Source organism: Poromitra crassiceps (genome assembly GCF_964638095.1).
Source record: "Poromitra crassiceps genome assembly, chromosome: 4".
Lineage (NCBI taxonomy): Eukaryota > Metazoa > Chordata > Actinopteri > Beryciformes > Melamphaidae > Poromitra > Poromitra crassiceps.
In genome coordinates, this window is record NC_139626.1 from 1,087,969 (window position 1) to 1,100,552 (window position 12,584).

A 12,584-nucleotide genomic window follows, 5' to 3' on the forward strand; every position below is an offset into this window, starting at 1 on the left:
TTTCTGTTCTGACACAAGCAGTCTTTGAATTGGGAATATTTCCATGGTAGGTATTTGTTTCTGCTAAGTAATACCCTTCTCTGTGTCTGGCTTGCACTGCACCCTGCCCTGCCCCCCCACTCGTCCTCGACACACAACTGTCGACCATCGCAACACATTGTGTTTGGTGTTGTACATCACTGTGGTCAACCAGAGGCATGCACCCGCTGCTGCGCATTTCATTTCTCCTCTTTTGCAATTATTTTACTAGGCTAAATAATAATAATAATAATAAAGTCAGTCTCTATTTTAAAATATATTCAGTCTGTATCAAGTTAGTGTTGCATTTTAGCCACTTTTGAACAGCCCACCTATCGTTTTTTTGTGCTGTTTTCTCTGAAATCAGTGTGACTTCACACACAGTTGAGTCTCAGGCAGACCAGGCGAGGACTCGTTCAGTCTTCGTTTTAGGAGCCGAGAGGTTCAAAGTTCTCACTGGGCTCCGTTTCCTAAAAGATGCATCTGGTGTAATTCCCCCCGAGACGAGGAAATCAATAACCTACACAGGCACATACTATGAATCAATATGTCTGTTAAAAAATGGATATTAGCTCATTTGTAGCAGTTTGACAGACAGTTATCACTTGGGAAAGACACTGCAGAACACGACATGTAGGTGGTAGCAAAACGATAGCTTTTACATATTATAAATACTCTGCACCGCCCAATGCTATCAATGTGCAAAGCACTTAGAAGCAACCCCTTCTCCCTACTCTGTTCCAGACCTTTTCTATTTGTCTATTGTCTCCGGTGTTTTGTGCTCGTGCTATTGAGCTTGTCAGAAATGCATGTTTCACTCCAGCATGCAATCCAAATGTTGTGAATCCTCTCATGTGATTTGTGTGTCCCACTTCCTGTTTGTCTTCCTATCTCACTAATCCGCTCTCTTCATCTGTCTCACTTCCACGTATTTGTGCAGAACGTTTGACCTTCAGCATTGCAGGCAGGGGTATGACTTGAGAAACACGCCTCACCTCAATCCAACAGTTAGATCCGCCTGGTCTTTTCAAAAGCCAACTCCCGTGTTCTGCTTCTCCTTGACCACCTCCTCTCCTTCTTGTCCCTGAGAGCTTAAATACTCCACGGCCTCCAGGCGTCCTTGTGAGGGAATGGAGAGCAGAGGTCAGGGTAAAGACGAGGTGGGCAGAGATCCCCCCCTTAACCAAATCTGAACACAAACACGCACAGCAGAGTCACCGCAGATAAACGCAATCCCCTCTCATTCTCTCCTAACCCTCCCCCCCCCCCCCCCCTCCTAGTGCTGCTGCACACTGGATCTGGTTCCACTGGCCTCCGGCCCAGCAGACAGGGTAGGAGGGGGGCGGGAGGGGGAGGGGAAGGGGGGGGGGGGGGGGTCGCGGCCCCAGGTAGAAATGCAAACGCGATGCCTTGACCCCTTTGCTCGCGCACACACTCGTGTCTTTGGGGCAGATGCAGGGTAGTGTGGAGCTTGTTGACTTTTTCGCCCCGCATCCAAAACTGCGTCCCCTTAGGAGACGAGAGAGTTCCAGCCAGACGAGCAGAGGGGAGAGAGAGTTGGAATGAGACGGGTCCGCTAGCCGCGTGGAGCTGTAGAGAATAGGCCAATCTGAGCTCCTTAGCTTAGCCGAGTTTACACAGCATTCAGAAGGGCAGGCATTACAACAGCATGGATCTATTCTTCATCACTGTTTCCTCCCATCATCATCATCATCATGGTGTCCACTCTTCATTCCCCTGCTGTCTCCTACCTGTCTGTCTTGTCTTATGGTGTATTGCTGGCAAGATGACAGTCATCTCTAGCAACTTTTTTCTCGGCACACGGTCTACACAGCCACTTTAATGCACCTGGGGGGGGGGAATCAATCAATTCTTGTCTCAAATCAGTTCATAAATAACAATTTGCTTTAGCAAAATGAAACTGGTGCATTCAAGTGGCAACAGTGCTGAGCAGCTGTGTTGGGTTCAAGACGCGACACTAAAACGTGCTCTCTCTTTCTCGCCTTGTCCCCCAGGAGAAAAAAAAAGTGCATTCGCTACATCCAAGGTGAAGGCAGCTGCGCCAGTCCTCCCTCTTCGGACGGAAGCTTACTAGACTCCCCCCCATCCTCCCCCTCCTCGGTGGCTCCCTCCCCCTCCTCAAAAGAGTCCAAACCTCAGACTGAACAAATGCAACCTCTCTCACTGACTATGAAACCGGCCCACCAGCCACTCCACCACCCGCACCTCCTGGCTGGGCCGCCCTCTTTGGTTCAGCTGGACACCTCCTCCGTGGCGCCCCGCGCCTCCTCCCACAACGGAGCCCTGGAGCACGGCCACGTGTCGTCCTCGCGGCGGCCCGGCTCCTCCGTGGCGTCCTCGCTCCCCCGGCCCTCGGCATCGCTGTGTCATTCCCACTCGCTCCTCCCCTCCACCGGCCCCCAGCCTCTGTCGCTCGTGACCAAGTCTATAGAATAGTCGACCCTATTCTCTCCTCCTTATCCTCTTTTCTAGCTCTGCACACACACACACACACACACCTGTTTCTAGGCCCTCTCTCTCTCTCTCTCTCTCTCTCTCTCTCTCTCTCTCTCTCTCTCTCTCTCAATATTTCACTTGCATTCAGTTGTTTCCTTTTTATGTTTCTGTGCCATACGGCTTCAAATTTTAGTTTTTTGTTTTATTAAAAGTTCATTGGTCAATATTTGACCCGTCATTATCAAAAAAAAATCTAATTATTATAAAGAAATAATACAATGAGCTGTAGTATAGCTTTGTGAATCTGCCAAAATTTTTATGAATTTTGTTTTGTCTTTTTTGTAGTGTTAAACAGTGCAACAGAAAAATATGTAGTTCAATTTCAAAATGTTTAAAAGATGGATATAAAAAGGTAGGCTAGAGTATTCAATGAGCCCTTTTCTTCAAAGAGTTGGTTCTCCTTCTTTATTTGTATTAAATACGAGCTTGCGAACCAATCATGACATCTGTTCAAACTCTAGGAGGGCATGAGGCTAGTGGTGACACCTAGTGGTGACACCTCTCTGAGGAACAACTTTCATTGTGATGTTACTTGTTCTTGTTTAAATGTACAGAATAATGGGGGGGAGGGGTTACTGTGTTAAATATGCATCGTTCCATTGCGTTGTCTTTTTCTTTATGTTGTTTACCTTCGGGGTGGAGTCAGGAAAGGGGTGGAGTCAGGAAAGTTGGGAGGGCTTGGGGGGGAGGTGCGGGTGGGAGGGTTGTGGGTATTCAATTCAAAATGTCACAACGCTAGGACCAGTAGTATTTATTGCTTTAGAGATTGCTTGTTGTATCTTGTATGTGTCTCTTTTTGACTTTTTTTTTTCTTAATACATTGTACAAATATTTTTTCTTAAGGTAAGCGACTTATATATGAATGATCCATTTTTACAAGGAGGTTTTAAAAGGCAAATCTTTTGTTCGTTGATGAGTTCATTGCTTTTTCTCGATGAAAACCTGATTCCACTCGGTGTACTGTGTAGATCTCATGAACAGAAGTATGCACAACTTCATTTCAAGAAATGCGTCTATAAGCCATTTTACAAAAGAAGAAAAGAGAAACTTGAAACAAGAGACAGTGGGTACCGTGTCTTCAGTAGTTGGAAAAGTGTCTAAAAGCCCTTCTTTTTTATTGCACAGTCACATCTCTCAGACTGTAGATTCGTGTACAGATTTTCCGTGCCAAATTTTGTGATAATTTTCTCTGCCCCTCTAACCACGCTGTAGGGATCATTTTGTTGTTGTTCGTTTTTTTATTTCGATACCATTCTTTGCTGTGACGTTACATAGATTGCTATGTATGTAGTATAAATGTTGCTATAACAAATGTGTTTGGTAGCAAATTGTCAAATATAAAAATTTAAACTTAATAAAAAGACGGACATCATACTGTATAAACCCACAAGGGCCAAATTATGTATATTAGGAGGTTCATAAAAAACTATTAAATACAAAAAAATACACAAACTGCCACTTTTAAGTACACTACTACATATAGGTAGATAGAAAAAATAGGCATGTTGATGTTGCAAGAGGCTGTAAAAAAAAAAGCTACAAGAGAATCATCCACTCGGTGCCATTGTAGTTGACATGACGCGACTGTAACCTGTCGATTTCTTCTCTGGTTTATTAAGATGCTAATGATAAATAGTTTGAATGTTTCCTTAACGGCTGTGATGTTCCTGTTCTATTTTATGCTCTTATCTTTTTTGTTTGTTTTTTTCCCCTGTTATTTTAAATGGTTCCAAAAAAACCATGTTTTTTTTGTAATGAATAAATGTTTATGCTGTACAGTCTCTGTAGCATGCAGTTCTGTATTAATAAAAGCAACTTAGTATGTGCACGTCTGTGTCTAGCTTTTGTTTTAAAATTCACTGGCAACTGTGGCAAGTGCATGGAGAGACCATCCCAAACCATCAAGGTTCAAAACTAGCTACCTTGTAAACAAAGCCGGTCAGAAGTTTTTGACGAATAGAGAGGTGTTTGAGGCTATTGCTTATGTGGTCTATCAAAAGTCAACAAACAAAATCACTTTTTTGTAGGTGAATACAGAGAAGACCTTTCAGAAAACGAAAGAAACTGTTATTAATCAAACATGTTCACAGATTCTACTTTCATTCTCCTTTCTACCTGGACCAATACAAACCAAAGAGAATGCTTTATATTGGCTCCTATACAAAATGCAGTGGTCAGCCAGTCAGTCCATCACTATACTTAGAACAATAGGCGTTCTCTTTCTAACTTGAAACTGATGCATAGTAAAAATGTATTCTTGTTCTAAAATAATACTGCACAAACAACAACAGAGTCTCTGAACCGGGGTGTCGTGAAGAAATGACCCCAGACCTTAACCAATGAGAGCAGAGGGAAGAAATGACCCCAGACCTTAACCAATGTCCCATGCGGATGTATGGAGTCATGAAAAACATAAATTTATCTTTTATTTGAGACTGTTCATGCTTCATCCAGATGATCACAGAGATCAGTTGAACTCACCTATACATTTGTGTCAAATATGCTATGGAAATGGAATTACAAAACTTTTGATTGCACAAAAATGGTAAAACAGGACAAATCAGACTCTAAATGAGAATACCACTCAAATGAAGAGTCATCGTCCAATGACTCCAGACAGTCCAACTCCAAGAAGCTAGAAAGCAAAAACTATCTCCTCTCATCTGACCTCTGACCTTCTCTCAGTCCCGCACTAAATTAATAATAATGTAAACAGGGTGATACATGACTGATCCCTGCAGGCCAATTCTGCGTTGACTTGCCCCCCCCTCTCCACCTGCAGGTGTGAGGTCAGGGTTCGCCCCTCCTCTCCACCTGCAGGTGTGAGGTCAGGGTTCACCCCCTCCACCTGCAGGTGTGAGGTCAGGGTTCACCCCCTCCACCTGCAGGTGTGAGGTCAGGGTTCACCCCCCCCCCTCCACCTGCAGGTGTGAGGTCAGGGTTCACCCCCTCCACCTGCAGGTGTGAGGTCAGGGTTCACCCCCTCCACCTGCAGGTGTGAGGTCAGGGTTCACCCCCTCCCCTCCACCTGCAGGTGTGAGGTCAGGGTTCACCCCCTCCCCTCCACCTGCAGGTGTGAGGTCAGGGTTCACCCCCTCCACCTGCAGGTGTGAGGTCAGGGTTCACCCCCTCCACCTGCAGGTGTGAGGTCAGGGTTCACCCCCTCCACCTGCAGGTGTGAGGTCAGGGGTTACCCCTGCAGCCGGTTGACATTCAGTGTCAACCGATCAGTTATATCACCCCTGTATCACTTGCTGATACAGGGGTTTGTAAGTGTTTATATTGTGGCTGCCTGCCTGCGTGACTGGCAGTGTTCTGAAGTCATCCATACATACAACAGATTTGCTCTTAAGTGTGTGATGCTATAAGTTCCAACTTTGATTTCATTGTTTTATTTCAATCATGAGAGACTAGAAGAGAGTACAATAAACTTTAATGATACAATAACAAATTAGATTTGGCGTATGACTCCATGATACGATGACGTATCTCCTGAGACGTGAGGAGGACATCAGTGATTTATAGGATAGAGAATCCCCCATAGGGAATTCTTCAGGAGTCATGACATTGGCGGTGTTCAGGGGAGGAGGTGGGGCAAAACAACTGCATCACTGGAGACAGGGACGTGCAGAGAACATTAGGGGGCAGGGGCTCAAATTCATAAAAGGGCACTACCGCCGCCGCCCTACGGACGGCGGTGGAAATTTGAGGCAATTTGAAGGCCAATTTAGGGGTATAACTCATTTTAAATATTCCGATCTTAACCAGATTTAGAGGAATATCTCATTTTAGGATGAGACTTTGACAAACATACATACCTGATTCATGTTGACTGACTGATATATCTGTCAGACTGTGTGCGCCTGTGCTGCTGCTGTCCGTCTGCATGGTGCTCTGGCTGAGTGGAGTGCGCACTGCTGGAGTGGGTGGCCACGTGCGTTTTTGGGTTGGTGCCTTCAGGGGCGGTTTAGAAAAACAGGGCACTTTTTACAGACTGAAAAAAAGGCAGGGGCTCAAGCCCCCTTTCATGTCTATGTGTGCACGTGCCTGACCGGAGATCAGCACTGAGGGGTAACAGGACAAGGTTAGTTACAACCAGTAGGTACATGGGATTTGATATACTCTCCAGTTAAGTGATTGACCAGCAGGCCAGCGTGGAATACTGTGAATGGACAAGGAATGAAGGGGCGTACATATCAATGAATGTGTGATATGACCTGAATAGGGCGTTGACTCAGAGGGGAGAGAGATGAATAAAATGGCGTGCAATCAATGAATGGGATGGTTGATCAGGCGTTGCTAGGGGAGGTAGTCTTCATTATTGAAATATAGTTTGAGACATTATTAAGGCACGTACCTTTCTTGCCATTTCATCTATGAAATACTCTCTTTGAAGCATTTCAATTCCTCCTGTGGAATTCTATCAGCAGTAGCGGGAAGAGTTCTGTGTTTCTGCAGCACAGGGGGATCACATTGTAGTCAACGCAAGCGGTGTCGTTTGGGGGTTCTCCACTCAACGCGATGTTCTCTATGGATCAACCACAGCTTTTGCAAGAATTCTGTGTCACATTTGATAGATTCACTCTCCGTGCATCGACAAGACCACAATGAGTTTCTCACATCATTTGAGGTTTGCTTTAAATCTACAAAGTAGCGGAGCAAAACACCGAAAAGTATCAAAGTGTTGCTGAATTGCAGCACGCCGCGAGCTTGATGTTGTACTTGAACATGGCCGCCACGGCGCCACACCGTATAGAACATCCTCCACTGAATGCCAAGCAGTAACCGCAACCAGGGGGATGGGTTCTGTTGTGATCAAGCAAACACGGGACTCGTCTTTGTCCCCTTTGAATGTATGTATACAGTATGCACTCTCTTAATGCATTTGTGTGGGCCATACCCTTGAACTCTATACCGCTAAGACTGGCGATGAGTAACATTGAAGCGTCCATGGCGGTTCTAATACATTTCGAGGGGGAGAGAAGGCTTTGTGCACCTGAGTAAAAGAAATTACGTCTTTTGATGTGAGTGTGGCGTGGCGGAACAATGTCGAAGGCCATTGCTGCAGGCAGAAGGCTGCAGAACGTCAAATATGTCCCCTAGGTTACAACAAACAAACACAAAAAGAGATTGTTTTGGATGTCCTTAAAAAAAAGGTATGTACCCCTGACCTGATAACCTAGGTAGGAAGGTATGGGCCCCAATTGAAGGAAATGGCTGTAGCTCATCATAAACATCTCCAATCTCCATATTAACTCATTCAGTGCCAGCCACTTTTGGAGAACGGATGCTCCCAGTGCCAGAGTTTTCAGAGCGTTTTCAGTGATTTCTCGAGGCCCACAGAATATTGTGTGATATTACTATGTAAACACCGAACACGCACAAGAACGAGCTGGCTCTATTGTATCATCAGCAAAAAAAAGTTTATTGATACCATTTTCCGTTCTTTAGTTATGAGCCGGAGAAGATAGGTTGTTTTCAGCGTTTTCAGGCTTTTCAAATTATTAGCTGAGATAATCCGCCTTTTGTGAAATGCAGCATTTCAAGCACATTCACTGAGTCTGAAGATAATATTTTCTGATGTAGTGACGTAGTTGTTGTGTGATGCCCTGCGTGCACCACCCCCCTCCCCCCCTCCCCCCGTAAACTCCTCCCCACACTGCACACAGCCTCACGCAACCATTATATTTTCGGAGTCCTGCGTTTGTGTGCTGCTGTCGGCTCTCAGCGCCACAGCAGGGAAGAGCCAACCCGGATTGCTGAATGGTTTGGCGTCAGGGGCTGCTTTCCTGTCTGCTAATCGGGTGGAGAAACTATACAGACAGACAGACAGACAGACAGGGACAGAGGGGCTCAGTTGTGAGCGCGGATTGACTCCTGTTCGGAGCCAATGTCAGCTCCCGCGACAGAGCAAATGGCTCTGGGAGCATGCATCGGGTTGTCTTTGATCCACGGCTTTTAGGCTGTTTCTCGGACCTGTCTCTAATCTGGACTGCACCGAGCAAGCACTGTCGCCACCTAATGAGTCCGTAAAATAGGTTATACACCTCCAATAGCTACTATAGTTGTACAGGAGCTGCGGAAGGCTTTGATCGACGTCCCACCGTCAAAAAACGCATTGGACGTCGAAGGACGTCCGTGGCATTCTACGTCACTATTTAATTGGACGTCGAAGGACGTCCATGGCATTCAATGAGTTAATAGAGATACGTTGCCTTCTACAATGAGGTTTTCTGCCGGGTTTGTGTGTGTGGAAGAATTGGTTGAAGGTGCTCTTTGGGTTGGAGTTCCACTTCACTCACAATTAAAGGGCCGTAGTGGACGGTGGTGAAAAGAAAATATGAACGTCGACTCCGATGTGTTTTCAGCCTTGAGAGCAGCTTCTCCCTGATGACGGACAGATTTCATAGGTGTAAAAAGACCTTCAGTTGATTTGGTGATTGGAATACCAAGCCAAAGCCTTTTATTATTTGCTGTTTTTCATAGGGTTTAAGATCAATTTACGTCAATGGATCTTTCTTGAGACTTGATACTTGAGTTTGTGAAAAAATGCGAAAGGATTCCGAGGTCACGTCCATAAGACTCAAACTACAACAGAGGGAAAAGTGCTTTTTCTCACCCGCAATTGTCTCTTCTATGGACAGGAATGGCGAGGAAATCACTTGTGATAATAAGTTTGCACGACACAGACGAGTATGTGAAGAGGTGGAGAAATGAGAAAGAAAAGTGAGATGGAGGAGGTGAAGGTGATGGAGGAGGAGGTGAAGGTGATGGAGGAGGTGGGTGAAGGTGATGGAGGAGGAGGTGAAGGTGATGGAGGAGGAGGTGAAGGTGATGGAGGAGGAGGTGATGGAGGAGGAGGTGAAGGTGATGGCGTTCCACTGTGTCTGTGTATGTGTGTGTGCAGGGTAGGAAATTAGCGGGGGCTAGGGGCAAAATGCCCCTAAAAAATCTAGAATTGCCCTTGGAACTGGGGTGACTGGGGCTTTTAAATGCCCCCATAAAATAAACGGTTTAATACATTCTGTATTTTAACATTATTTTGTATTTGCAAAGCGTGACTCGAAAATAGCCAACTAGGCATCCCTACAAACCCTCCTCCTACTAGCGTTATTTACCTCAGTGACAGGCAGCACAAGCTAGCTGGCCAGCTAGTTCACTCGTGTTTTTGCAAAGTACATTAATAACATGCCAGACATTCAACAGTTTTTTTTAGATAGGAAATGCGGATCTTTAACTGTGATTGTTTATGAACTTTTAGAAATAAAATATGCTTGGATAAGAGTCATTGATTGGTCTGTCATGCTACATAGGTGCAACTAAGGTATCTCCCAACATTTGATAAAATTGCCCTGGAAATGATCCAAAATTCCCCCGAAATATATTTCACAGCGGCAAAAATAGCCCTAATTTAGAAAAGTTAATTTACCCTGGTGTGTGTGTGTGTGTGTGTGTGTGTGTGTGTGTGTGTGTGTGTGTGTGTGTGTGTGTGTCTCCTGGGTCACATGACTTCACATTGATTGGAGGTAAGGCTGTGGCATTGAAGAATGGGGTACTGACTGGGGTAAGAACTGTAAAAGGCAGGTGTGTGTGTGTGTGTGTGTGTGTGTGTGTGTGTGTGTGTGTGTGTGTGTGTGTGTGTGTGTGTGTGTGTGTGTGTGTGTGTGTGTGTGTGTGTGTGTGTGTGTGTGTGTGTGTGTGTGTGTGTGTGTGTGTGAGAGAGTGTGTGTGTGTGTATGTATGTGTAACCCACTCTTGGAAATTACACTCTACTCTAGGTCCGGAATGAGCTCAAAGACATAGACTGTAGGAACCATAGATGGATATCAGACAACCAGGTAACTTGTGTAGATTTAGTAAATAGAAATTGGCAGAATGATTCACAACAGGTTAATGACAATTCAAGAAAAATAACAAACTAAAATAAGAAATGGGCCCTCTATCTAATAATGTGTCTGTCCGTCGCTTAGTCAATATCCGTATGTTCTCTGATCACTTTTTGTTATTTGTCTTGTTCCAATATTTTACTTTGGTCACTGTTCCTGTGACACAGTCTCTGGCTATAGACAGTTTTAACTTGACAACATTAACAACCGTCACAACCCACCTGAATATCCGGTTTACTTCCTGTATACATAGCTGAGCGCAGGCTGATATTCGGCTCATATTAAATGTTAACGTTAGGCCGTGTCTCCGACAGACACATTAACAAGGTAGCCTATTTCGGTATTTATGTCTTGTAGTAGTTGTTGTTGTTGTTGATAGTTGCCATAACAACGGTTACATGCTGCCACTCCGACGTTCTGCCACTCCGAAATATCGGCACTCAGAAAGGGGGTCTATATTCCCCGTTTTTCACTAACCTCTCCCAGCCCCCACGCCAAACCTAACCTCCCCCCATGCCTAAACCTAACCTCCCCCAGACCCTAACCCAAAACCTAACCTCTCCCACCCCCACGCCTAAACCTAAGGTCGGCATTGCGGCTTCTAAGGTGAACGACCGCCAGTCCGAATAATGGAAGTTAACGTTCGGAGTGGCAGCATGTCGGAAAGGCAGAGGAACCCCCATAACAACCACCCCTGTCGGAAAGACGTGCACACGCTGGGTAGGAAGCGTTGTTGTCCCGGAGGCGATTTTTTTTTTCGGATGATGGCGAAGGCTATGCGAAGGCTATACCCGCCCCGCTCTGCCTCTGATTAACCAACCTAGCGTCAAACCTCCATCCAAACACATTCGCTTGGCTATCCTGCATTACATCTCTTTCTACAGTCTGTGGTCAGTACTTCATTTGAATTTGATTATAGTACTGTGTTCATTTGAATTTGATTATAGTAGCCTACTGTGTTCATTTGAATTTGATTATAGTACTGTGTTCATTTGGCACCCCTAAATTAGTGGGTGCAGTAATTCCAACAAAATTACCATGGCATTCGGCTACATTGAACAGTTCTGATTGGACATGAAGTTATGGCGTTGAACTTGCAATGATTTCACATCAGATATGTGGAACGAGACGTGATTGGAACAATTAGTGCCAGTGTTGCATTTAATCCGACATATTCAAGTAACAAGCACAAATGCGAAGTAGCTGCTACAATGTACAGATCCTTTCCAAAAAATTAGAATATCATGGAAAAGGTAGTTTTTTCCATAATTCCTTTCAAAAAGTGAAACTTTCATAGATTATAGATTCATTACACACAAAGTGAAATATCTCTAGCCTATATTTGTGTCATTTTTCATCATTTTGGCCTACAGCTCCAGAAAAACCCCCAAAACAGTATTTCAAGAAATTAGAATAGTGTGAAGAAAATCAGCAGTTACTTCTCAGTTATAAGATAAAAAAGAGGTAGCTGTCCAGTGTGGTTGCAGGAAGTTCCCCAGGTGTTGAATGGAGCAGAGAAAGACATCCGATGCACTCTGAATAATATTAAAAATCCTTTATTCTAAACGGGGATACCAACGCGTTTCGACTCAAAGAGTCTTCATCAGGGTACACTACAGTACACTCGACTCTGCCACCCTGCAGTTATTAAATATGCCCCCCCCCCCCATTGCCCCCTTTTTCCATCAATTGACATGAACACAAACACACGCGCACACATGACACGACTGCCTTGCCTAATTTAACCTAAGTGTGGTGAAATTGTTGGGGACCGGCCAACCGACAGAATGACCTGCTGAGCTGCTGATCACAACTCTAAAATTAAATAGGATTTGAACATTTAATAACTTCTCAAATACTTTCCATTGACATTTGTCTGGCCATGTCTGTGCACTGTGCAGGTGATGTCAACGCAAATGAGCGTCTTTCTAGGACATGGATCTACTGGCTCCACCCCTGTACGATCTGCTTCCAGTTCTGCGAGTAAGTCCTGCCCTGCAAGGCCTGTCATGTTTGGTATTCACCTCTGTAAATCAGTCCTCAGATTGACTGTTACCTTTTCCATTCCATACACAGGACGGAGAATTCAGGCCCCTTTTCCCGAAGAAGAACATTGAACCAACCTCAAAGAGGCAATTATTTTTATTCTTTTTTAGTAATCTC

General features: G+C 44.8%; 1 protein-coding gene across 4 annotated transcripts in view; it reads left to right on the plus strand.

The window, feature by feature from the left end:
- The window catches only part of tcf7l2 (transcription factor 7 like 2), a 170,234-nt gene extending 167,066 nt beyond the window's left edge, over nucleotides 1-3,168 (plus strand). For 3 of the 4 annotated variants that reach the window (XM_083635491.1, XM_083635488.1, XM_083635489.1), the window contains one exon: nucleotides 2,034-3,168. In XM_083635491.1, coding sequence (XP_083491617.1) covers nucleotides 2,034-2,475 — 442 coding nt within the window. In that variant the 3' untranslated portion in view covers nucleotides 2,476-3,168. The remainder of the gene's footprint in view (nucleotides 1-2,033) is intronic. The other variant, XM_083635490.1, reaches the window with a different exon arrangement.
- The last annotated feature ends 9,416 nt before the right edge of the window (nucleotides 3,169-12,584 follow it).